This window comes from Phaethon aethereus (assembly GCF_964289735.1).
Source record: "Phaethon aethereus genome assembly, chromosome: 1".
NCBI lineage: Eukaryota > Metazoa > Chordata > Aves > Phaethontiformes > Phaethontidae > Phaethon > Phaethon aethereus.
In genome coordinates, this window is record NC_138575.1 from 145,450,717 (window position 1) to 145,478,416 (window position 27,700).

General features: G+C 39.9%; 1 protein-coding gene across 1 annotated transcript in view; it reads right to left on the reverse strand.

Moving 5' to 3' along the window:
* Window positions 1–27,700, reverse strand: part of LOC309409865 (cohesin subunit SA-2-like) — a gene marked incomplete at both ends in the record, with an annotated part of 64,401 nt that overhangs the window by 15,425 nt on the left and 21,276 nt on the right. Inside the window, 12 exons of the mRNA XM_082006113.1 lie at window positions 1,608–1,685; window positions 2,709–2,796; window positions 3,760–3,836; window positions 5,267–5,470; window positions 6,515–6,604; window positions 6,690–6,782; window positions 7,222–7,325; window positions 8,229–8,337; window positions 9,175–9,283; window positions 11,278–11,385; window positions 21,758–21,837; window positions 23,851–23,949. Coding sequence (XP_081862239.1) covers window positions 1,608–1,685; window positions 2,709–2,796; window positions 3,760–3,836; window positions 5,267–5,470; window positions 6,515–6,604; window positions 6,690–6,782; window positions 7,222–7,325; window positions 8,229–8,337; window positions 9,175–9,283; window positions 11,278–11,385; window positions 21,758–21,837; window positions 23,851–23,949 — 1,239 coding nt within the window. The remainder of the gene's footprint in view (window positions 1–1,607; window positions 1,686–2,708; window positions 2,797–3,759; window positions 3,837–5,266; window positions 5,471–6,514; window positions 6,605–6,689; window positions 6,783–7,221; window positions 7,326–8,228; window positions 8,338–9,174; window positions 9,284–11,277; window positions 11,386–21,757; window positions 21,838–23,850; window positions 23,950–27,700) is intronic.

Sequence of the window (27,700 nt, forward strand, 5' to 3'; positions counted from 1 at the left end):
GTACAGAAATGTGACAAATACTAGTAGGACATGTGCATCTGTCACTCTTGCTGCTGAGGCTAGTGGTATTCAGCAAGTCACAAACTCGTTTCTCCATCTGTAGGACAAACAGCTCTAATAGCATGTATTCCCTTATTCATTTATTCACTTCAGCTTATCCTTATAAAGCAGTGATAATGATTTCCACTTTAGAGGTGGAAGTAGAGTCATAAAAACTCTGGTCCATCCCACCTAATTTTCAGTGTGAATTGCCTTCTGGATTTGCTCTTCTCTCTCCCTCTACTGACTACAGAGGAAACACAGTTTAACTGCATGGCTAACCTTGGCACTCAGAAACTTAGACACCTCTATTTGTTAAGATTAATCCAGCAAGAGAGACTATTTGATTTGCCCACAGCCACATAAAAGACTTTCTGATCCTTCACCAAGTCCCAGCTGTTGCACTGCATTGAGCTTTGAGCAGTCAATAGAAGAGGAATGCCCTACAGGAGGGCTGGATTTCATGCTATGCAACCGTATCTTCATAAGAAAGGGGATCCATCCTAGGGCATGCTGAGAAGCAGCAGGGGGGGAGGCAAAACATTGCCTTAACGCTGCTGGGGGAGGAGGGAAGGGAGGAAAGAGTCCTAGAGCTGCTGTCCTGGAAATGTTCTTTTTTGCTCTTGGAACTTCTCTCTCTGCTAATATCCAGAATTCTCCCTGCAGAGTGGGCTGTAACATTGTGCTTCCAGTCAAAATTTGCTCCCATACGAAAGGCCAAATTAAAAAATGTACTGCCCCATTATCAGTCAAGCTACACGTCTGGACTGAGAGGCAGAACATATTAGAGCAGTGAGAGATGCGGACATCCACACAGGAATGGAACGGGACGGGAATAGATAGTGAATCAGTCACCAAACGGGTAAACTCCCAGCTAGCATTTCTCACACAAAACAAACGTCTGTGTCAGCGTCCTGTTCTGTACAAACAGGAGCACCGGGGAAGGGGACAGAATGACAGAAGCAGCAGCACTCAGCGTAGTCAGAAATCACCTTAAGGAGGAGCTGCACAGGTACACACACATGAACCAAAACATAACAGAGCTTTCCTCTCTGGTGTCTTAAACTAGACTGTATTCTGAAATATCTGCCAGAGCCTGGCACTTTATAATAAGTAGTCAGCTGATGAGAAAAAAAAGCTTTCCTCAAACTTTCTGCCAGAAATATGTAAGTAAAACAAGAAAATAAAAACAAACCAAAGCAACAGGACTTCCTGGAGTTTTCAATAAATATTCTTTGTTGCTTAACACAAGAAACCAACAAACTGTTTGGCAGTGGAACAAGTTCTTTATCTCCATCAAGCCCCAGGAATTTGATGCACATGTTTTGCAGTAAAAATAGAGGTGACCCATTGTTCAGTTATTCTCTTGCAGACTGAAAAAGCATAAACACTTTTAAAAAAAAAGACAAGACAGAGAAAATGCCTCAACTCAGTTTGGTCCCTCAAGAAAACATACAAATTATCTTCTTGAGAAAGCTTGGATTTTTTCTGGCAATCCGAGAACAGAAAAGCAACTTAAACTTCTAGAAGCACAACCCTGGGTTTCAAAATTATGTGGAGTGGCCAACCTTAGGAGAATTTTCCGAAACTGCAGCTAGTTGCCACAGGAGAGAAAAATATGTGCACTGGAGAGCTGGCAGTATGATCTGCAAATAGAAACACATGTCCTTTATTTACATGACAGGCTCAACAGCAAAAAGCTTAGGACTAAACAAAGCATCCAATCCTGATATTCTGTATGCTGCTTCCACAACCATTTCTGCACTGTAAAATATTTAGACCCTCAAAATAAACATAATAAGTTTATATACAAGCAAATGTTGCCTCCTGAGAAACTTTATTACGAAGGTGCTGCTTCCACAGAACTCTGACACTTTGGTGAGTTCAGTGGAAAGTAACCATGTACTAAAAAAGGTGTTCACAGAAGCTAAATTTCGCTTAGCTTTTTAGGATTTCTCTGCAGTCTTTGGTGAAAGGCAGACTCCTCCACAGCAGAGCAGAACCCAAACCCTGGTGCTCTGATGTTCCATCTAAAAGAGTCCACCTCTACCCACTGGCTGCAAGCTCTCTCTACCCAGCTAAATTTCATCCGTTTCCAAATAACCTCAAGTCCTCTCCTGAAAATGGGGGCTGATTAACATCCATGACTGCTAGAGTACTTCACCTTGTAATCCTAGGATATACCTCCATCTTGGCACTGCCTATGTTTGAGTTGAGGCAATCAGACAATCAAAAGGCTGCAGTTGAGACAACCGGTAATTACAAACCATCTTCACCAAGAGTCAAATCTGCAAGCCACAGGTCCAAAATATTCCAATTTCTGCTTACATGCAATCTATAAGGGCCTCCTCACAGTCCCAACAACCTCATGTACTGAGGGCAAGACTGTGCAATCAATGGGAAGTACTGAGCTTGACAAAGGATCAATCCAGATGTCAGATGATTAGTCTATCATAGCTTTGGAGAATCTTCAAAATTAATGAATCCAAGGCATGAATTTACTGATTCCAATAATGTTATACCAAAGGCAGCCTCAGTTTACCAGATTGAGAAATGGAAACAATATCTTCTTGTCTCATAGGACACTGATATATAAGCTTATTTAATATTTCCTAATTTTCCTGCTTTCAACAAGAAAAACTTCTTTCAATGTTAAATTAACAACTCACCAGAACAGGCAAACTTCCATGTTCCATTTCAAACACCAGCAACCTTGAAGTCTTGTCATACAGATTCCACTTGGTGAGATCATGGGCACTGCAAGTGAAAAAGAAACAATAATGATACACTAAGTAAGAAATGAAATCCCACCTGACCAAACAGGTTAAATGTATCCTATTTTCACCTTCATCTGATGTACAGCAATAACTTTAAACAACTAATTTTTAATATAAGGGCAAGAAAAATGAAATTAAGTTTTTCATGATCTAACACTGCAACCTTTAGTCCATAGCTTTACAGTCCACGTTCCTACCATAAAACCAGTGTCATGAGGAGAGGAAAAAGAAACTTGAGCTCTGTCTCTTTTCCTATACTCAGTCACACTCTCAAAGTGCCCAAAAAGGTCTAAAGAACAATTTCCCCATCCCACTTTAAAAGAGTGTTTCTAATACTCAAGTGTTCGCAACTTAACGTTAGACTTCTCTTTGCAAAAACAGAGCAGCCCTAGTGTGCAGGATAGCTAAAAGACACATTGAGAAGGCAGCCAAATTCCCTACCCTCTACCATCTTGCATGACAATTTACTTGAAAAATCCCTGGAGAACTAAACTTTTGAGAAATATAGAAAAATAAGATCAAATAACCTAAAACAATCAAAGCAGATTACATCTGCTGACAAAATGACTGCATTCACTACACCCTCTTCAGACTGACCACCAGTGTTGACAGTAAGGCAGCACAACAGCATCCAGCTAGAAGGGAGGCACCACAGAGAGGATCTATGTGTCCGCTCTGACATCCCAACTCTGTAGCATACACTTCTTAGCCACCTTAGGACTGATGTTCCAACCTCAGTAACAAGTCAAAAAAGAATTCCATATCCAAGAGTACAGTTCTGTTAAGAAGAAACTAAACCTTGAAGCACCTCTCATAGGGATCACTTTCATTCTCTTGTGAAAAATCTTATTAAACCGAAGAAACAAGAGCAATTCTCACTTTGCACCTGTTAGGTCGACACTTAAGTATATGGGAAAGTGAATTGTGTAAACAAACATCTCACTTATGAAAAGCTGCTACTCTTCTCAAAGCAGAGTGCATCCGGGAAATTTCTCCTGCATCCATACAAAATCCTTCTTCCTAAATTATGCAAGTTTGGGAAAGAGAAAGGAATTAGCCAGTGTGGGGCAAGGTAACTGCTATGTTCTCTTCCCAACCAACCCACAAGCTTGAACTACTCTCCTTCAGCCCTCCCCAGTCCCTTCACCTTCAACCATGCTACTCACTTCTTCCTCTACAGTAAAAAGAAAACAACACGTTGACTGCACAGAAATTTCATATAAGGAAATGTCCCTGTCATTAATATACCTATGGCAGACTCCCTAGACTACAGTATTGCTAACACAGAGTAAAAACTAGCAATTAGGCTAACACAGAAGTGCCAACCCCCAGACTCACAGGCCATTTGTGGTCCCTCACACAGTTGTTAGGGATCTCTGGAAAGCTAACTGGTGCTGACTCTCCTTATGTCCAGCTGCCAGATCGCATTCAAAGATAGCTAAAAATATATTAAATACTTTCCCATAGATGCAATTGCAATTGCTGTAGTTTCCACAAGTATACTACAAGATGGTATATACAACCAGGAATTAGAAGGGAGGGGTTCCAGGAGAAAATCTCTTTATTTAGATATGGATCACCCTACGAAGGAGTTGAAGAATCCCTGGTCTAGCACTTATCTTGTTTCTCGTAAGTACACGTTCTCCCACATTGACATAGATATCTATTTAAGACCAACAAAATAAATCCAATCTGAGGTTAGGGGATTTTTTGGCTTGACACATTTTACAATATCCCAGCGTCCAATAAAAACCTGCCAGTGTTAACTCTCATACCATGGCATGACACCTGTTCATGACGGCACTGTTGATCAGATCAGCTGCAGGCTTCTGTTGTTCAGTTCAGCCAGCAAGCTATTCATATCCCCACCAGCTGTTTCTGCTTTTTAGAACTAATGAAAAACTTTGAGGGAGACTCTGAAGTCCTCCTTCAAGGGGAGTCATCATTTCAAACACCCCAAAGCTATACAATCTGCATTACAGACTGATTTTTTTTTCCTAGTACTATCTCTACAGCAGAAATAGTAGCACAAAGGGCATCTTGTGTACAGTCAAATATGTAGAAATACAGAATTGTACCTTTTGGGGAACAGTATCATCACCTATACATCCACAACACTTCTTAGCTGATCTTGCACATAGTATCTTTGGCACAGTAATGGAGCAACTATGAAGCTTAGATCCAGAATATTCAGAAGACATAAAATGCCCTGGTGCTAGTGTGGACTACCTCATTTATTATTTTTCCCACTCTATTCCTGCCAAAATACATCTGCTTCATTAAAATGTAAACAGTCAATCTTTTCAGAGAAGCAAACCATCTCTGAAAGTTCTCTTCCCCTTAAGCAGAGAAACAGCAGGCAAAGAATAGCTCCATATTCCCCTTAATTTTTTTGTCTTCTTTTTTCATAGGGAAACAGTCTGTTTGTATCCACAGTGAGTCACACTCACCTTTTGCCAGAAGCCCTCTAGTACCTGGTTAAGCTGTCCCATCAATTCATCTATCAGTTGAGTTCGGGCACAATCCACCTGGTTGTAGATGGCAATTTTTTCACTGCAGAGAATATAATAAGTCCTGGAGGAAGCCTCAAGGACAGACATGTCAGAGTGTTTGGTCACAATGTCTTTTACCTCTCTCAGTAAAGCATCCAAATGCTGCAAGTGATAAAAGGGTATTGGTAATATAATAATAATAATACCTATAAGGGGTATTATAGGTAAATTGTACAAAAATTCACTTGCACTTTAGAAACATTTCACTACGTCCATAGACCTCTATAAGTCATACAACCAACATAAAATAAACGCCAGTCTAAGGAGCAGAGGGGCGGGATTAAAGGATACAACTTTTTTTCTGTGTTTATAGCTCTTTTTCATTATTATTTTCTCTGGATCTTCCTAAAGAATGAAGCAGCTACTTTAAGTCCTACTTTAGCAATACACGTTTGGCACTACACAAAAATAAAAGACAAAGATAGGGAATAAAAAATGCCTTTCCAAAGGACAAACTTTGGAAAGTTTCAAATGATGGAAGTTGTCTCCCTTGGCAGCAGAGGATAGAAAATGTTTCAGATCATGTCAGCAATGGGGTCTTCACTCTTACTGAGAGGAGGTAACTTCTGCCATTCTGCTGACTCTCTCTCTTCCAGTTAACGTTTTGTGCTGAAATTAACTTAGGAGTGTTCACCTAACATTACCCCCCTGTAAACATCCCTGTTTAAGAATACAGTAAGCTATTTCAAGCATTTCATCTACCCGTTTCTCCCATCAGCAGATATACTATCTCCATTCTTATCTTTCAGTTACTGTCATTCCCCAGCAGCTGAGAGTCAGTCTTCAAGGAAAATGAAACCTATTCTGCAGTAAGCTCCTGGGAGACACCAGCTTAGACACATGGCATAACCCACCCTCTCTCCACCCAACAATGAAAAACCCAAGGCCGGGCCTACCACATGAAACCACAAATCATTATGTGCCAGGGCCAGCCACAGCATATCAGAACTGACAAGCACTAAGGCTTTTCTTTGGCAGCCCCAAATCAAAAAGTAAAGCCTGAGTAAGGCCACTTTCCTCCAGGTATAAGGCCATTTCTTTCTACTTCAACAGTCCCCTACTTGTTCCAAGTCCCACTAAACTCTGTACATTGTCACATAAATTTAGTACATTCTGCATGAACCAACTACTCCAATTCCTATTCACCTTCTCTAGATGTCTCGTACTGTAAACATCTAAATCATAATACTGAGGAATCTGCAGAAGATTTTCCACTTTTTGTGCATCTGTTGAATACTGCAGAGAAAAAACAGGATATGAGTACACTGCAGGAATTTTAATGAAATATTTAACACGCATTCACAGAGCAGCTGTTAGTTACCTTTGCCAAGAGCTGAGGAAGCACCATAATAAAGTGTTCAGTAATTTTAGTACAATCTTCCAATTGTACTTTCTTCTCTTTTACTGACAGAATCTGCAGATAAAGCATTTTGTTTCAATTATAAAAAACTCTTAGATTTGAGTGGAATTTTACATGTAACCCAAGGTTAACTCACATGCCTTTGTCTAAAGCATATCAGCCAAGATAAAGATACTTTTCCATGGAGACAACCAGATCCTTTTTTATTTTTTCGTTAACCTTAAATTAGATGCAAATCGCTGAACAGCTATATCTCATGGATAAAATGCTCACCGTTTGTCAATAACATGCTTCATCTGGCTTTCCTCTAATGCTCGTCTCCTTCAACATCCACTGCTAATAAGATCTAGAGGTCAAAAGATACTGTGTCGTTTCATAAAAGTAAATCATTTTAGTTCTGAAAATATACCTACCACTGGGAACATGCTGTCTGGCAAAACACATAAGGCAAAGAGAATATGATTACAGGACAATAAGACTAAGATGCACTAACTTTTTTGGCTGCACCTCTGCCCACTGGAGGATGACCTTCAGCTGCTTCTCTAACCGTTGCAAGGATAATTTCAATGAGAGCACTTTCATGGGCATCACTCAGTGCTGTAAGTAAAATAGTCTCCTTTCAGTATCACACAAAATAAAAAAGCAGATGCAGCAACCGCTAATGTAAAGCCTACTCATTTATCTGAGCAACTACGGAAGGACACTACAGAAAGAAAGATGCAGTGTTGCTAAATAAACACCTAGTGCTTGTTTTAATTTGAAGAAAACTATTTTCTACCTTTACTGAACACAAAACCAGTTATGCCTCTCATGGCTAAACCTTTTAGGGCAGTTGGGCTCCCAAAAACGCAGGCAGCTTTAATAAGGCCTACTCCTAACAACTACTATCTTGTTCAGGACAAACCTGCTGCTTTGAGTATCAAACTGTTTTAACCCACTGGGTCTACAAACTTTGATTTCAATCACAAACCCAACTCTAGTTGTACTACAAAAAGTATTCATAGAATCGTATGATCATTTGGGTTGGAAGGGACCTTAAAGGTTTATTTTCAAGTTCACTTTAAAATAATTATAAAAAATCCCAATCCTCTAGACTGTTAGATGTCAATGAACTCAACACATTATTCATTTTCTTTTCAGGCATGAACAATAGCCCAACAATACTGTACTTCAATCAATACTTTTAGATTCTTGAGTTTTAGACAACAAATAAAACAAGTGACTGCTACGTAAGCATTACAGCTTAATTATGCAAGTATTCTTGCAAAGTTTCTAAAGTAACATTACATAAATACAGAATACTAAATAAAACAAATATGTTGATATAAATATCACATTGGCAGTGCATTGAGTTGCATCTGCTTTGCAGCCCTTGGGGACCACAATTTGGGATCAAAGGGTACTGCAAAATGGAATGATCCTAAACTAGCTGAAAGCAAAGTTCAAAAAACCAGTATCAAGAGATTCAGTCAGACAAAACTAAGCTTTCTGCTTACCCACCTTCTCCATCATTTTTTAATAGAAGAGTGGTCATGCACTCCCAGTCCTTCAAGAATTTGCCTGCCCAGTCCCATAAGCTGTCTATGAGGTATGCAACATGTTTGTGTAGCTAGGGATTAAAAACACAAGCTTATAGAATTAAACACATCATTAAAAGAAATACAGCTTCGTAAGTTCCTCTCCCTTTTTCCGATTACAATGCTTTGTCATTCACGTATATATTCACATACAGTATTCCAATATATTTAGTTTGAGGCTAATCAACAGTTAAATGCCATGTCTTCAATGTGATACAAAGCAGGAAAGTGGAGGAAAAAAGCAGGAAAAGCAGGGAAAAAAACTTTTCTTTTTTAGGATACTTTTCCTTTGTAATTTAAATAATCTTTCTAAAACTAGCTTCTGTATTGCTTTTATATTGCTGATCATAACAACTAAAAATCTTTGTGACTAGAAACGAGTCAACATTTTAAGCAATGTGAAATTCTTTGCAGAAAGATTCAAAACTGCTGTGCCCGAGTCACTTGGGCCAGACGTAGGTCTACACCACTGCAAAAGCCAAATAGTGAAGTACAGCACTTAAGCTGATAAAACTCTCAGCAAAACTATGCAGTTCTTAGTCGGCATAGAGCCATGGTATAGCAACGCATAGCTGCCTGCAGAAAGACACAGACACATACCGAAAAACCTTCACTCAGTGGCATTAGTCTTTCAGGTTGTTTTCAGAAGCAGCTTCAGCACTGCTTCTCTCCATTAGCATAGCTGTAAATTAGTTTTAATACAACAGAACAGAAATGTCTTCATTAAAAACTCATCCTAGAGAGTGAAAACATCACAAACGCCAAACATTTCAGAGCTCGCCACCAGAAATAGCTTTCAAAAGGAAGCCAATACTTGATTTAATATGCAACACTGGATTTAAAAGGCTTACTGCAGGGGCTCTCCTCACCTCCCTCTCCAGGAAAAAACGTATTAATCTTTTCAACTGGTCAGTACTCGCCCCAAACTTCCCTCCTCCTTTGGGCTGAAATTCTTCATCTCCCTCATGACTAAGCAGCCTGCCAACAGAAAAGGAAGTCAGTCCAGTTCTGCCACATTCTCCTTATACTCATTTGCCAACGTAACACTAATTCTGTCAAGATCCCAAGGATTGTATTTCTTCTAAATGTCCACTTATTTACTCCAAATTACATTATACTTTTTATCAGATGAAAGGAAAAGAGATTCGATTGTTTTCCATTATGAGAGATCTGCTATCCCTGTGGATGCAGAGACTATTTCTGACAGTTTCACAGGTACCCTGCCAGCTTTCTGGACAACAGATGCAGATTCCACAGCATTGAACATATAATGAGGTAGGCATTTGCTCATGTTTGAAAAGGGGCTTGCTGTAGGCTGAATTTAAACCTTAACAACAGAGTAGAGATATTACTACCTGAATGTTATTCACATCATGGTACACTTTGGAACTGAAGCTTCTTAAAGAAAGCACAGTATCTTGTATTTATAAGAGGCAATTTACTCAACTTCACAAATACAGTGGAAAGCTGTTCTTCCTCTTCTGCCTGAAGTATGAAGCACAATATGACACTTCAATTTCCATTTCCCTCTTTATCCCAAATGAGTGTGACCATACTGCTCACGAAAAGTGCTAATCCCAAAATAAATACAGGAAGGCCATCCCTGCAGATTAATGGAAGGCCCAAATGGCTTGGATTTAAGAGCAGGACCTCACTACTCAGTGTCACTAAAAGCTTATACTTTCAGCAAGTGCTTCTGCTGGTATAATTTCTGCCACCTAAGTAACCTAAGTTAAAAATGCAGACACTGAGGAGATTTCATGCAAACCAAGAAGAAAGCGGGGGGGGGGCAGGGGTGAAGCTTAGAGTATTTATACTAAAACTTTTACCAGTATGACCAGGTGGTGAGTGGTGTCACTAACATCTCTATCACACTAGAATGAACTTTTCTATACTGGCAAAAGTGCTGGAGAGAAGAACTGGGCAAACAAGAACAAGGATAAGGTTTACAGGGTCGGTGTCCACACTGCACTCGGAAGCTGCATAGAATAAGTAAAGTTATCAGGGCAACCACTTCAATGGCAAAAAGCAGCAGTGTTCTGAAAGGAAAAACAGCTGATTTACGATATAATATTAGGACCAACACAAAAGACTAAGTAAGACTAGCAGATGTGATAGAAGATTCATCAAAACAGAAATTTGTCTTCATTTGTCTTTCTGTTGGACTTGGCTCCACAAACCCCAGAATGTCAACAGTTCAGCTAGATATGAAGAGACAGCTAGGAGGAGATTCTGCACATGTGAGAAACACAAATCATTATTATTTCTCGATGTTTCCCCACAGAAGTCTTGCCAAAATATTTTTATTTTCATTCCTCTTTGTAAGGCAAAATTATTTCTCTCAGCCGTAGAGACAGAATATTTATTTCTTCTCTTTTTAGCATGCCAATTCCATTCACTTCATGCAACTATTGTTGTAAGAAGCCCATTTATAAGAGTTACTCCTGGGAAAGATAAACCCTGTACTTCATTAACCTGACAGAAAATTGGGAGGGCTTTTTAATCTGCTGCATCTCTCATTATTCAAAGCCTTTACAATGTATAATGCAACTTCCAAAGGGAGAAGAGGAGGCCATTTTTGTGATTAATCACCAAAGCTATGGAAATCCAGCAGATGCCGGGTGATGAATTAGCTTGTAAGAAGCAAAGTAACAGGAAAAGAAAGTAGAAAGAAAGTAGGTATGCTCTCAACATAGCATGGCATCTATGGATCAGTCAGTTGTTTCACATTCTTTATGTTAGTCTTGCAACTTTCCTCATGCCTATAATGCCAGGTCTATGCAAGAGAACAAATGATTACTCCCAGACAGAATTTCTCTTCTGAATCAGCAGAAGAAAGCACAGCTACTACCCTCGTGGTACACACTTCCAGCAGAAAAATGAATGCTTAACGTCCCTCTTAAATAAATCCACCTTCATTCTGCAACAAATGAGAGTATGCAAGAAGTAGGCAGGCATGCAGGCAGAGATACCTTTTATAAAGGAATTCCCCAGCTGCTACTGCAAGCGGACGGTGCGTGGTATAAACAAACTGGTATAATGTTTCACAGTCTTCAGCTGATAACACATCCTCACAGTTCCTAGGCAAAAATAACAACGGAAGTTATAGTTCAGGTTTATCTGCAAAGATTACAAATGTTATGTCTTGCTTTTACTAGACCTGATTCTCCATAACCTGTGCAACAGCTACATTTTTGTAGGACATATCTAAAAATGCTATCAAACAAAATTGTCAGCATTCTTTTACTCACTTCGTAGAGAAACAGAGGTCTGTGCAAGCCATGACGAATCAGGCCCACTGCATGGACATGAACATTAATTTAAAGTATAATTAAGGTTGATTAGTGGTCACGGTAGAAAGAATAATAGTAATAAAACAGGAAATTCATGCCTTTACTTTATGCTTAGATGTTCACCATAAAAGGTAATAAAGAAGCATCCTTCATTTTGCAGTACAAATTATTTTTAAATTATTTATTACAGTATTTTAAAACCTATATTCTATTGCATTAGGCTTATAGAGTGACGTGTAAAAAGAAATCAAAACATATTCTTGATAGCACGCTTATGACTGTGACCCTTCTGCACAAACACACTTGAAGTCACAGTTTTTTTCATTCAGCTACATATCTTGAGAATACCACATGCCAACTAGTAAACCTAGAATACTATGAGGGGTAGAAACGGTATTAATATAAACATTTTACAAAAAGCAAACTGAAGCATCAAGGTTGAATAACCCACCAAAGAGACATCAGAGGAGTAAAGCCCAAAGCAAGGATTACAGTTTCAAAATGCCTGCTTCTTACTGCCATAGCAATGTCATTGGACTAAACTGCTTCAGAGAATGAAAGAGCAACATATGAGATCCTTCCACTTACTCCAGCCAGGTAAGGGGGAAGAGTTTTTATTTATTACTGTGCTCAGTCCTCAGGTAGTAACAGTTTAAAACCATCTATAGCTGTGGTCCAATACCTTCTCTAAAACTGAGGATTCATGCTCTTCATTTACTGGGAGTGATGTCTTACAAAAATGAGCACCCCTTCCTGCACTTGCCCATTTGTCTCCAATCCCATTGCATCCTTTAGCATCCTCACAAGTCACAAAGCCCCAAAACATCCTCCAACCTGACTGAAAAAACGTGAGCTCACATTAGGTGAGAGTATCACTGGAGTGTCCATTGCACATATTTCTTAGCACTGGCTGGGATTTCAAGCCAGGGGGACCGAGGCGGGGTGGCGGGGCAAGGAAGACAGCACTCATTTCTCAAAGCCAATAGCCTCTCATTTATAGGAGTTGGTACCTCATGAATTTTATCTTCACAATGTATTTACTTATGTATAACCTGAATTTTTTACAGTTTTTCTGTGGTTTCTTACACTGGTCACTGGAACAGTAAAAAGATCTTTAAATCGAAGTGCTGATGGTGTGTCTCCAGAAGTGATGGGTCAATCTTGTGAGATAATTCTCGCCTTCAACGAAAAAGAAAAGCTTACATACTTGAGACAAGTTTTGGTGGCCTCTTTTAACATGCAGTTCCCTTGAGCATATATTTGCAGTAATAGGACAAATAGAAAGCGCTCCGAGTACATATAGCATGTAATCAGCATAACAGAAAATATTTCTGTGACTGTCATTCAGCCATCTACAGAACTGGGAAAATAGAGTAAAAATGTGTTTACTGACGTTAAACCAGAAGAATCTGAAAGAGGTAACATGGTGCATTAGAATATATGAATAAGCATTGCTGTGTCACATGAAGCTATAAATGAAGTATCAAATTTATTAAATTTCTAAAAGTTTAGTAAGTGAGAGTAAAACAAAGATTGACAACAAATTGCACTTACAGTAGTAAAAATGGATGATATAGCAAGTCTTTATGTTAAAAGGCTATGGGCAATTTACTGAAATAAACTAGCAGTCTGGCAAAGTTGCTTACATTCTTTTTAATATCAATCTATTATTTAGTTCTTTTAAAGCACTAGTTTCTATGAAACTGTCCTTGTCATTTTTTCTATGAAACTGTCCTTGTCATTTTCTCTATACAAGCATATTAAAAAAAAAAAAACAACCCAACCAAATATGGACACCTTGAAAAAGACAACATTTCTATACAAATACACCATGATCTATCTAGAGTGGGTCAATACACGATCACAGAACAGCTGAGGATGGACAGCACCTCTGGAGATCATCTGGTCCAACCCCCTCCTTAGAGGAAGATCAGCTAGAGCAGGTTGCTGAGGGTTGTGTCCAGTCAGGTTTTGAATATCCACAGAGACTCCACAATCTCTCTGTCAACCTGTTCCAGTATCTGACCACGCCCACAATAAAAAACTTTCTTCTTATGCTTAAATAGAATTTTCTGTATGAACATGCCAGTCAAGTGTACACATTTTTTTATATTTGATTTTTTTATGCTTTATATTTCAGGTTTTCTCTTCTTAGCACAATTATGGAAATAGTGAATGCAACACCTGTGTCTCCCTACTTTTAAAAAAATTCCTTGCCTAAATTGTTCAGATAGCTTGAAGTACACAGCAGCATGCCTTCCATCCCCTTTGGGTAGAAATTAAGGACTCCACCTTTCCAGCACAAATGAAATTGCCTTTCCTTAGAAAAAGACTTACGGATCCTGGTGGACACCAAGTTGAACATGAGCCACCAATGCACCCTTGCAGCAAAGCAGGTTAATGGATGTCCTGGGCTGCATTAGGAGTGCTGCCAGTGGGTCAAGGGAGGTGACCCTTCCCGTCTACTCAGCTCTGGTGAGGCCACACCTGGAGTGCTGGATCCAGTTCTGGGCTCCCCAGTGAGAGACATGGACATGCTGGAGAGAGCCCAGGAAAGGGCCACAAAGATGGTCAAGGGACTGGAGCATTTCTCATGTAAGGCAAGGCTTGCAGAGCTGGAACTGTTCAGCCTGGAGAAGAGAAGGCTGAGAGGGGGATCTTATCAATGTATGAGAGTAGCTGAAGGGAGGGTGTAAAGAAGACAGAGCCAGGCTCTTTTCAGTTGTGCCCAGTGACAGGACCAGAGGCAATAGGCACAAACTGAAACACAGGAGGTTCCCTCCAAACATCAGGAAACAATTTTTACTGTGTCCAAGCACTGGCACAGGTTGCCCAGAGAGGCTGTGGAGTCTCCATCCTTGGAGATATTCAAAAGACAGTCCTAGACAACTGGCTCTAGGTAGCTCTGCTTGAGCACAGGGCTTGGACCAGATGACCTCCAGAGGCCCATTCCAACCTCAGCCATTCTGTGATTGTGAAATCCCAACCTCCTGGTTTTTAACTTTGTCTTCAAAGCAGCTAGGAATTTGCCCCAGTTACATTAATGTACAGCAGTGTTATTTCCTCCCTCCTCAAGATAAGAGTAGGTCAGATGCAATTAAGCTCTGGCCATGTACGAAGCATTCTTCAATAGCACAAAGGCAAAGAAGGGGAACACAGCCCATTACTTTGCAACACAAGCTGATGGACAACCATGACACCACTTGAGCACCTGATCTTTTTTTTCTTTCTTGAATGGGACGGAATACCTGTATGTACTACTACTACTACTTTTCACATACTGCTCAACCACTACTCTCTGTGTTACAATGGGGTTTATACTCCTAATTCCCACTCAGATGAGTGCCTAGGGGGTTTACTTGCCTCTGGAAGTAGCAGCACTTGACCACACCTGCTACCACTAATACTACCACAATAAGTGGGTGCCTTTTTTACATATGTAAGCCAATCATCAAACATTCAAAGAATACTTCAAATACAGCAATAATACTGCTGTGAATTTACAGAGCTCAGAATGCCAAGCAACAGATAAAGGTTAAGCCAGAAGTGCCTGCCAGTGTTTAGGTGCCTAAAAATAAACAGGCATGGCCATCCACATACCAATGTCATGACATACCATTTTCTCTGCACTTCAGTGTGAACATGTCACAAAGAAGAATTTGCGATATTCTAGAGGAAGGTCGCTGAGCACTTTGCAAAGTGCATTAGGTGCCATACGCAGAACAACGTTTTGCTACCTTGTTCTTTGTGTTTGTAATGGCTGTGCAGGGAAAGATCTGGCACATGTTATAGGGACATTGGTAGTCAAAGGTACAGCATCTCAAGCAAAAGAAAAAATCTGTTAATTTTGCATTTAAAATTAATTCAAGTTAAATACACACATTTGCAAATACATTGTGAAAACATTATTCATGCACTGAGCACTACCAACCAAAAAACATATGTTGAAAGTATTCTAATGTCTGAGGCAAAATTTTTAAGTAGAAAAATCGGATAATCTGCTCTGTTACCTCCCTCTTTCTACCCTGCTGTCATTGCAGGTATTTCAAGAAGACACTCTAGTGATCAGAAAGATAACACGGTTGCCACTACAATATAGCAAGAGTCCTTTCCCATCCTCTTTAAAATAGGATTAGTATGTTGCAATACACTGATTCTATGATTATGCTGTGACAGAAAGCAAGAAAATGCACACTAAATAGATACTGTATGGTATGCTGTTTTGGTTAAGAAATGTAACCCTAGGAGACATGCAATTCTTATTTTTTCTTGTTCACTCTTCAGACTGGAAGGTTAAGATTTCAGAACAGGTCTCAAGGTTCTTGAATAGAGGTGCATGATGGCAGAAAATTGCTGAAGGTAACTTCCAAGAAACCATAAACCTAAGAGGATGGAAAAGAGGAGAAGACAGAGGAGAAAGCACATGTCTTTGTTTCATTTTGGTCTTTCACTTTTGTTTGGAATAGGCTTGACAAAGCACTACCGTAACTCCACCTGAATAGGCGTGTGGTGGACCTGAAGGAATCACAGAGGAGCTGTAAGGAGCTCCATGCCATTCCCTTTTAATAGTACGTAATCTACTACAATCAAGTTACTGATGAAAGAAATCAGAACTGCACTATATAATTTGTTTCACTGTTTCATAGGCTACTTCTACCAACTTCATTACAACATTTCTTTATTTTTCCTAAGAGCCACTAAACAAGACAAAGGTAGATAATTGCCTTATCTGTATGCAAAGCATACCTCTCTCCCCAGCTTACTTTTTTACAATCACATGAAAACATTTCTTATAACAGCACTTAAGCCTTCAATACAACTTAACTGTTTTTCTGCATGATGGCTTGTCTGAATAACCTTGCTAGATGCAATGTATTTGCCTATCAAATGTCACTTTCTCCCTTTCTCCTCTGAAGTCCATGGCCTAGCTATGAATGAACACTACAGAATCACAGAGTTCAACTCTCTGCTAACACTAAACTACTTATCATGGGACAACTACATCTACCACTAGAATTAGTAATACATATTCTATTATTTGCCACAGCATACTTTGCCAAATCCAGTTTTCAAATTTCTTCTACAGTGTAGCCCCTCCCTCTTCAAGCTAAAACATCCTCCCCAGTCCAGTTGAGAGTCAGAAGGGAGACTACGATTTTTAAGCACAACAGTGATGTACCCCTACTTGACTTAGGCCTTTTGTGCTAAGCAGGACACTGGGAACTTACAAGCCTCAGTTTCTGGATTTCTAAGTTAGATTACCTCTACTGACCCCTGTCAAGGTGCTGTGGTGAGAATTAATGCATTTATCAGCTGCATTAAATAAGTTTTCAAAGTATTTATGTGAAGTCCTCAATGAGTGCAATATACTCACAGTTCTCACTAAGGCAGCTCTTCCAGATTTCAAACTTGAGAGTTTTGTGTTTAAAACTCAGCTTAATTTTCAGTAACACTTAACTAAGTGATTCTCCCCTTTGCTATTTACATGTTCAAGCTATTTGTAGATTTGTGCCCCTACCTGCACCACTTGTAACCTTTCCTCATTCATCTACTACAGTTACCTAATTACTTTTCCTGCTCTTCTCCAAAATCCCTCTACTCTTTTAGGTAGTTAAGCACACAAAAATCATAGGTCACAGGATCACAGAATCATTAAGGTTGGAAAAGACCTTCAAGATCATCAAGTCCAACCTTCAACCCAACACCACCATGCCCACTAAACCATATCCTGAAGTCCCATGTCTACACATTTTTTGAGTACTTCCAGTGATGGTGACTCCACCACCTCCCTGGGCAGCCTATTCCAATGTTTGACCACCCTCTCAGTAAAGAAGTTTTTCCTAATATCTAGTCTAAACTTCCCCTGGCACAACCTGAGGCCATTTCCTCTTGTTCTGTCGCTAGTTACTTGGGAGAAGAGACCAACACCAACCTCGCCACAACCCCCTTTCAGGTTGTTGCAGAGAGCGATCAGGTCTCCCCTCAGCCTCCTTTTCTCCAGACTAAACAACCCCAGTTCCCTCAGCCACTCCTCTTAAGACTTGTTCTCCAGACCCCTCACCTGATTCATTGTCCTTCTCTGGACACACTCCAGCAACTCAATGCCCTTCTTGTAGTGAATAGTGAGGGGCCCAAAAATGAACACAGGATTCAAGGTGCGGCCTCACCAGTGCCGAACACAGGGGCACAATCACTTCCCTACTCCTGCTGGCCATGCTATTTCTGATATAGGCCAGGATGCTGTTGGCCTCTTGGCCACCTGGGCACATTGCCAGCTCATGTTCAGCCGGCTGTCAACCAGCACCCCCAGGTCCTTTTCCACCAGGCAGCTCTCCAGCCACTCTTCCCCGAGCCTGTAGCGTTGCATGGGGTTGTTGTGACCAAAGTGCAGGACCTGGCACTTGGCCTTGTTAAACCTCATACAATTGACTTCAGCCCATGAATCCAGCCTGTCCAGATCCCTCTGCAGAGCCTTCCTACCCTCCAGCAGATCAACACTCCTGCCCAACTTGGTGTCATCTGCAAACTTACTGAGGGAGCACTCGATCCCCTCATCCAGATCATCTATAAAGATATTGAACAAGACCAGCCCCAAAACTGAGCCCTGGGGAACACCACGTGTAACTGGCCACCAACTGGATTTAACTCCATTCACCACAACTCTGTGGGCTCGGCTGTCCAGCCAGCGAAGAATACGCCTGTCTAAGCCACGAGCTGCCAGTTTCTCCAGGAGAATGCTATGGGAGACACTGTCAAAGGCTTTACTAAAGCCCAGGTAGACAAATGAACAGAATTGTCTGGCAAGCAGGCACACTGAACTAATTTGACTCCTAAAGGGCAATGTTTTCACTAAGATTCCTTGGCCTCTCATTGTCGCTCACGTTTTCTCCCTTTATTTCCTTCCTAGTTCTATTCCCTCTCAGATCCCTTGCAACATTAATGATAACAATTATGCATAATTCAGTATCATTAATAATTTCTATTATGCTAAACCTCATAGGCTCATTTCAGTTTGAGGATCACTTCATGCTGTATAAAAATAGAAATCTACTAGGCCAAAGACCTTGGCATTCAATTAAGACAACATGCCACAAACAAGAGAAAACAAAAAATTGCAACACACAGAGATAGACAAGATGAAAATACAAATGTGGATATGAAAAAACAGGTATATGCATGACAAGAGGGTTTTGAGTCAGCACTGGAATTTTTTTTAATAATGTAACACATCTAAGTGAATTGAAAAGATCAGTGTTTTCACTGCCTCTCTAGCTAGCAAGAGAGGGAATGTAAAGGCCCCCATAGCAGTTTTATGGGCCAGTAGTATGCAGAGTAGTCAATGTATATTCCACAGGACTGTAATGCAGTGATGGTTAAGAGATGGTCAAAGCTGTTACTAACATACACGGAGCACAGCTCCACTGCAACCATAAAACATCACAAAAATAATTAGTTGGCAATGAGGTCTTGCTAATATACTCACCCAAAAGACAATTATGGAAGCCAGTAAAAGAGAGTTACTGATATAGTAAATTTTTCCCAAGAAAGTCACAGAGCACTCAATGGACTAACTGGAGGAAAAAAGTTACTCCTGGCCTTGCTTCTTGCCAGCACATGTCATGAAACAACAAAAGATTTATTCCAAGATTAGAGACATGTTCTAGAGGTCAGCACCTGACCAGTTAAGATTATATTATTTGTTAAAAATAATTCACTCTTCCAAATCAAATATAGGGAGTTCATGAGATAGAGGTTCTTGCAGATAGCTTTAAAAATGGAAACTTGATCTGAAAGGGCTTTCAGATCTCACTAAATGTGCAAGTTGTGAAGTTTGCAGCTGACAAAAGTGAGCCATCCACTGAGAAGCCAAGCATCACAACAGCAGCTAAAAATTTGACTACGTTAATACATGCAAGTAGAAGAGCCATTTATACAAGCTGTCATTTATGATTCTTTAAAGGCAGGGGAGTTGCTGTCCACAACCCCATTTCATGCTTTACTGCATGTATCAAGCAGCATTACTGCTCAATATCCAGATACTGGTTTTGACCTATGAGACACACCTATGTGAGACACACTGCCCCTGAAATTTCTTTGCTTCTTGCAATGCCAGCAGCGAGTCCTTTTTGACACTGTTGTAGGTACTGAGGCATAAGCTTTTCTGCTCCTAGAAAGGCATCTTGATGCAACCTCTTAAGAAGCCTGTACCTGTGACTGTCTATACATTGTCTGCATTCTCTTCACGCAGGTTTTATAGACTGGTCAGTACTAGTCTTATTAAAGAGAAGAGCTGTCATTCCATTTGCTTATGGAGTCCCCAATGCCCACTTTCATCACTCCAATAATTAAGCCAAATCAGCAGGGCTCAGAGCAACTAGAGGGGAAGGGAAGCAGAAAGGAGGATGGCTATGAAACAGGTGAGCAAAAAGAGAGAGAAGCATGCATTTACTAGGCCTCCACACAGCCTAATCAAAAACAATTTCAAAATTTATTAATTTTACTTATGAAAACTACATTTTATGATGGAAAAAGGTCATTCAGAAAACTTTAGAAGGCATTTATTCACATTGAAAATCATATTCAAGAAAAAACAGGAAAAAATTGCTTCAGGGAAAAAGAAACATTGATCAAACTTTTATAGCTGCAGCTTGCATTAATGAGAACATGATTCCTTATAATAAAGCCAGAGACGATAAACAGCTGCAGTGCTAATATAGCACTTGTTAGTTCAGATACAGAACAAGGGCAGCCATAACTGGTATACAGCATCTTTGTACTTCAACAATGGTGTGCTGCTCCTCCTAGCACAGGGCACGTTATACACATACATAGCACTGTGCTTTGTTCCAACAGCTACACACCATGGAGAACCAAGGGGTGTAGAGATGGACACTGTAAACACAGCAACAATATAACCCTAGCTACTACTAGTGAGGCCCGAACAATGCTACTCCCTTCAGAAAGTCATACTATGTTCACAGAATCATATGCTGTTCTGATGCGTATGTTGAAGTAGGCCTAGAGAAAAGCCACTCAAATCAACCGAGCCTGAGGTCAGATAGGAGTGAGTCCAGGCAATAAAGCAGCACTTCAATATACAAACGTACTTTACATTACATTTCAATACCTACACCACCATGTTATTTGGTCCATTAAGGTCTATGTCCTCATCTAGCAATGACCAATACTTCTGGCTTAAATGGAAAAGCAAATCCCGCAAGGCTATTGGACAATGCACCATGCTGTATGTGGAAGTAAGCATCTGCATCTGCAGAATTCAACTTATAAGCATCTGCATTAATTCGACTTATACCCTGAGACAGAAGAGACACTTATTGAGTCCTAACATCTCAACTGTATTAACAATGAAATGCAGTGGGTTCTTTATTCTTATTTTGCACTGAAAAAGAGGGACAGATAATTTGTTCTTTGCATATTTTGCAAATAAAGCCATTTCTAAAATAAACATGCTGCTTAAGGATGCATCAAAATAGGATTCATATACTTTTGCAATATTAGTCTAGTTTTTCCCCACACTTCCGTCTTGCCATTATCCTACCAAATATGGCTTATGGATAATTTTGCAAGAAAACTCTTCTGTTAGCTTTCCACTTCAGCAAAAACAAGATATTGTACACTTGCTCATTCCCTGTCAGTCAGCCTGCTGTGGGTTCAATAGCTTCTTGGTTCTCCACCACAGAGTCAAGAATCTGGAAATCCAAATTCTAGCAGCAACCTCAAAGCACAGGCTTCCTGCATTGGATGGGGAGACAGGGAAGATGGCAGAGTTCCCTGAGCTCCTGGTCAACGCCTGGCAACCCTGCGACAGAAGATTCTTTGGTGGGACTTCCCCCAGGACAGGCAGATGCTCTATTTAAGAAAAGCCAAAATGAAAACGTGGAATTTTCTTTCAGAGGGAATTATAAAGATATAAAAAATACTGAATTCATACTGAATCTCAGCACGAGGGTTTTCTTAACATTGGTATTTCCCACAGAAAGAAAATGCCATGTCTTGAGCAGCTTTAACTGTAACTCATATTCTGCTAGGAGCAATTTGTTTCCTAGCATGTAATTGATTACAGGGAGATTCATCAGGATTGTATCCGGATCTTGTTGCCATTAAAACAATACAGTAAATTAAAAAAGAAATTATTTACTGTGACATAAGCATCAAGAGTTTCATGGCTTGAACTGCTACTTCATGGTCCTTGTCCAGAGGCATGGACACAATTCGATCCTAATGGATGTAAAATGACAATAAAAAGATGTAACATGGTTTGTTCTCAATAAACATATACTTTTGCTACAGCTAGATCATCTACACTAGCAGAGCAGAGATTTATTTTTATTTCAGCAGCTATTTCCTAAGAGACATAAGGCAACTTGATTACTACCAAGTAGCTCCCCATATCCCCTGAAAATTAACAGCATGTTAATTTTTTAACTGAATTAATCATGCAGTAATATGATATTTTTTATAGATGTAATGTATGCGTTCACAAGAAATCAACTACAGTCTACAAATTAAAAGTGACTGACAACTTGTTTCCAAGATGTTACTACTGGCACTTCAGTATGTTAAATGAAGGTAAGCCTCAAATTACAAGCATTATATAATCAGTTTCTCCCATCAACAATAAAGTGCATGTACCTACACATTACAGAAGCCAGTGCCTTGCTGGAAAGACAATTAGGACTCAAGTCATAAAAGTACTTCATGGAGTAGCAGCAATATTCCTGACCTCCAGAATTCACACTATTGTAACTTGGTACACATGCAAACACCTCAGAAAACACTGGAAATTTTGCTGTCCGATGTACCCAAGAACTCGCACTCCTCAGTGCAACCTACATCTTTAAGGCATATTAAACCTTTGGACTTGCTTGTTTTGGAACTAACCGCTTTCTCACTTAACGTATCATTTCTAAATCTCTAGATTCATTTTACTTTGCACCTTCCTTATTCTCACAACCCAGCTGCAAGGTATAGAAGTCCATGAATCCTGAGTTTGAACACTCACGAGTAACAGAGGGAGCACATGCAACTCCCACTTGTGGGAAATGGATTGATGGTTATATAATTACTGAGAAAGCATGATTTAAACTTTGGACTATTCCAGATTGGTCTGTATTTTGTGGGTAGCTGTTTGGGAAGGAGGTGATGCGCTTGGGTTGGGTTTTTTTGATTGAGGGATGGAGTTGGCAATAATCCATTTATATAGCATCCTCCACACAGAGAGAGATCGCAGTACAAACACATGGGAGCTATTTCATCAGTTTTTGAATACCAATCCTGCAGCTGGTTATGCAGCTTACACCTTCCTTTAACCAGAAAGATAAAGGACCACCACAAAACTGTTTAAAACAGCGGTTAATCTTAGACGGCCAAGTTTGTCTGAATAATTTATACTTAAGATACCAATATTAATCTATGTCTTGTTCTTTGAGGATGTGCTATAGCAACTGTTTTGACATATGGGTAAGCCCTTGCACCTTTTGCAAAAAGAACATGAATTACCACCACATGCAGGCATTGATTATGTACCAATTCAGAAGGACTGATATACCAATCCCAGCATTTTGAGTTTTCTTATTCAAGTATCAAAAAGGCCCAGCCCCACTGGGATAAGAGTAGCTGATAAAATCATTATCTAGGGCAAGATTAAAAAAGTAAAGGGCTTACTTCTCAAATGAGTCAGGATGTCGGAATATGATAAAAGCAGTGTATCGGGTCAGTGTGGTCATAGAACAAGCTCTAAAAATTACAGCATATCATCTGACTTGTTCAGAAAGGAGATAAGGGATACTTCTTCGAGATTCATAATGACATGGTGGATCAACAGAGAGCCATTCCCACATCAGTGTGATACATGGTCAGCCAGTCCAGTATCTACAAGGTTAACCCATTATCAGGAGTCTCAAAAAAAGGGACCTTTAGAGTCTGAAATTCTTTGCCATGTGCAGAAGATCCTGTAAAAAAAGTCTGTGCCATTCGGGATGAACGGTGATAACTGACCACAGTGCACGCTAACACCATTTTGTGCACAAACTAAAGTGAAACAGAAAATTCCACTGAAAGAGGGAAACATCTCTGCAAAACTCCTTCATCCACTCAGTCAAGCAGGCTGTTTCTGCAGTACTCTAAACTCATGTCAGTCAAGAAAGTGGGGAGATCAGCTCTGATCAAAACATTACATCCTGTGTATACACCCAACCCAGACTTAAAAATAGCAAACAGTACTATATTTACCTTGAATCTGCTAGTAAAGAGATCCATCCTGGAAACAAGTTCTTTTCTGCTATAAATTCCCTGCAGTCCCAGAAGAGACTTCAACCGCACTTCAGCTTGCTACAAGAGAAAGAGACATCAGCTAACAGTAAAAAAATATGTACCTTTGATGTTACTCACTACTGGCATTTATATTATGTAAATAAGAGTTCTTTGTGTTCTTTGTGCATGCCTACAGCAGACTACCCAAATACTGACTCATCTTTATTAATGATACCAGTACCATTTTGTTTGTGTGTGCACACACATGTATCTCTCTCACTCTCACACACACACACACACAGGAAGCCTGCAGGGAGTCAAAGGTGACAAAATTTATGTTAGGCTCTCTAAGAAACAAAGAAACTCACAGAACTTCCAGTTAAAAAAACACAAGAGAATGCAAAAGATGCAGGAATTGTGCTATTCACCTGTTAAACAAAGAGTATGGATGATCTACTTAATACAATCAGCACTTTCCATACATCAGACTGTTTGCTTCCTTTCAACATTTGACTCGGATAATTGTTAAACACTAAGGATTCCAAAAAATTCTGGTCCAGTGAAAATTCCCAGAGGAAGAGGTACAGCTCAGAAATGCACTAGCTTATCATTGTGGGTTCTCACAGATACAGTCTCAAATGTTATGCCTTCTCCCTGTTTCTGTTTTATACTGGAACACTATATTTTAAGCATTGTAAGAAGAGAAAGGTTGATTTGAATTCCGCCTGATTAACTAACTTAGGCAAAATATATTTACCCCTGCAAGGTGTTATTTCATAGTTAGAACTGCTGCTTCACAGATGCCTCAAAGAGGACTTTTTCGTAACGAACTTTTAAATTTTCTCATGCATATTGCTAAATCTTTCAAACGACAAAGCTTTAAATGTCATTAAGAAAGTCATTTTGACGATCTAACACAGAAAAATCACTCTGTTCTGTAAACTTAAAATGCTGAGGATATCAGCAGAGACACTTAAATGAACTGCAAGTTTTGAATCAGTCTCTTCATATTTCTTCCTTAATTCCTCTTGCTAACAATAGAAGTAAGAATAATCAAGGAAACCCAAGAACAGAGACCACCTACACATAGGCTATCCATTACTACAAGTTCCTGTTCACCTGCTTAGATGGAAAACAAGATGATTCCCAGTAGCAGGCTTTGACCAATAGTTTTGCATAAGACAGCTTTTTGCTAGAAATACAAAAATGAAGTATCAACAGGTAACGATGAGTACTGCTCTCTACTCTGCCCATGACACAACAGCAGTATGTATTCTTTATTGTACTCTAAAATTAAAGGCCTTGTCTGAGAAAGAGACTGTTGCCCACACCTGCAGCTTGCCACAGCCACAAGGGCTCCACAGCACAGAACTCACAAACAGTCCCGACTTGGTACCCATTGCTGCACACTGGCACAAACTCAGCTCAGTCAATTACTGCCATCCTGGCTTCAGCTGCCCTCAGCCTTTCATCACAAGACTTTGCTTGTGAATAGGGACTGCATTTGTGCTTGGGTAAAAGGAAACAAGAAAGGAAAAAAAAAATGTCTGTGATGGTTTGTCGGATGGTCATATAGCCCTTGGCATGCAGCTAGTAATGTCATTTGCATTTGCCAGTCAGGTGGCATATATATCAGGTCTGCGGATATAAAGTTTAATACATTAAACTATACTACCTGCCTTCTAAGGTATCCTGTTCCCACCCAAAAGCTATCAGTCATAACCCTATATGTATGTTTCTTTTAAGTGTTGAGAAAATTAACTCTAGTAGCTATGAACAAATAACTACTTCTACTATGACTAGTTCTGCTGTTTTCTTATGTTTTCATCTGCACTTTCTCCTTCTCAACCACCTCTCCTTTTCTAGATTAATCACTCCTCATAGCTTCTTGATCATTCAAAATTACTTCGCATCCTTCTAAAACTATCTCACTACTTATATTAATCTCCTTTCAACAGTAATGGAGGCAAGTACAAACACTCAGCCATCTACTTCCCTCACCAGAACTACCATTCTAATCTTATAAAATACCTGCCTCTCTGGTCTTTCAAACCTGTGACAGAGTGAAGGGGAATTATGTCAGCACATTTTCAGGATACTCTGAACACACACTGTCTCTCAGCTGTATCACAGTATATTTCAACCCTGACCTGCAAACAGACTGGCAGAAAACATCAGTAATACAGTGGGCAGCTCCAGTGACCTCAAAGGGCTCTGCATGGGCTCCAACACTGCTTAGACGCATTCAGTTATGATTTCGGCCTCACCGCTATCACAAAGATGGGGCCATTCAATAAACCTTACAAATACAGGCTGGGACCTGGGTGATTTGGTGGGGTCATTGGGTCATTTTTTTCCTCCCCAACACTCCCCAAATAATAAATTGGGAAAACTAGGTCTGCTTCTGAATTACTCCTGAACAGCGAAGACAATCCAGCTTACCTGTCCTGTCGAGATAAAACAATTTTTAACACTGCCCTCCCCCACAAAAAAAAAAAAAAAAAATGAGTACATGTGCACAGAGATGACCTGTGGAGCAGAAAACCACTCTTAACAGGACCATTTGAAGAAAGCAGTATTTCAGAAGTAGCCGTAACTGTGGGATCAGTTTCTATAGCCATGTTGAATGGGAAGCAAAACCAAATCTCTTTCAAAACCCTGAAATTGGCCAGGAGGATCACATGGTCAGTGCACAGAAGTTCAACAGTAAGTTCCTGCTTCCACTGGATTTCTTCGTTTTTTTCCTAGAATAATGAGAAAACCTCAACAACTTGCCCTGAAGTTCCAGACAAAGCCAGTTTAACATGGTAGGAGGTCCCAAGTGCGGATCTCCATCGTCTTTGCCTTCCTGTCTGCTAGTTTTGCCTTCCACTTTCCCCCTTATTCTTCATTGTCTTGATTTTTCCGGTCTTTAACTCTGAACTTTCTAGACAGAATTTGCCTTCAACACCTGCTGCTCAGACCAGCACTGGTTTCATTGGATCGGGATGCTCATTTAGTACCTATATATTCCTTTGGAAGAACACTAGTGCCTTTGAGTGCTGTGAATTTGTGAAATTCATTGTGCATTTGTGAAACCCAGGCACCTGATAGGTGACGGGTCTTAGATATAATATTGTTCAAATGCACACAGCTGTCAGATTTAGTATCAACCATTGCTTCAGCTTCAAAAATAAAAAGTTAAATTACTTCTAGCAGATGAACATAACTACTTGAAAAAAAAAAAAAAATCTATCTTTACAGCACTGTTCTACAACTCTCACTGGGCCCATATGCAATTTCGAGCACATTACCACTGAATCTGGAGCATCTTCTTGCACCTAGGAAATAAACTTTCACGTAATAACATAATGTTTCACATCAGGGTATAATGGCAAACAGGTATCTCATGCGGAAGAAAGAATTCAAATAAAAGACTTTGAAGACAAAATGTTAATTTTATACTTATTTCCCCCTCCCCTCACCACTTTAAAGCCTCCCAAATGACTGAACTTAATCTCTGTTTACAGCACTGTAGATGATCCTGGCCAGGTTTTCCTCCACTGTTAGAACACTTTTGTGGTTGTTCCACTCTGGGGCCTACATTATTTGGCAAACTTCTCTATGTTATATTCTAAGAGAAAATTGGGTCTGGGAGATACCCGTTTCTTGCCGTCCGCCTCCAACAAGATGGGATGGAAATGTTTATTAAGGAGGAGTAGTGGGAAATAACATTCAGATGTTTATAAAAGCACTGCTGCCCCTGTTGGTGCCAAAAATGCCCTGCTCCCATTTTGGAATCGGGCAATTTCACAGTGGCTGCAAATCACAAAGCACAGCCGGGACTTCA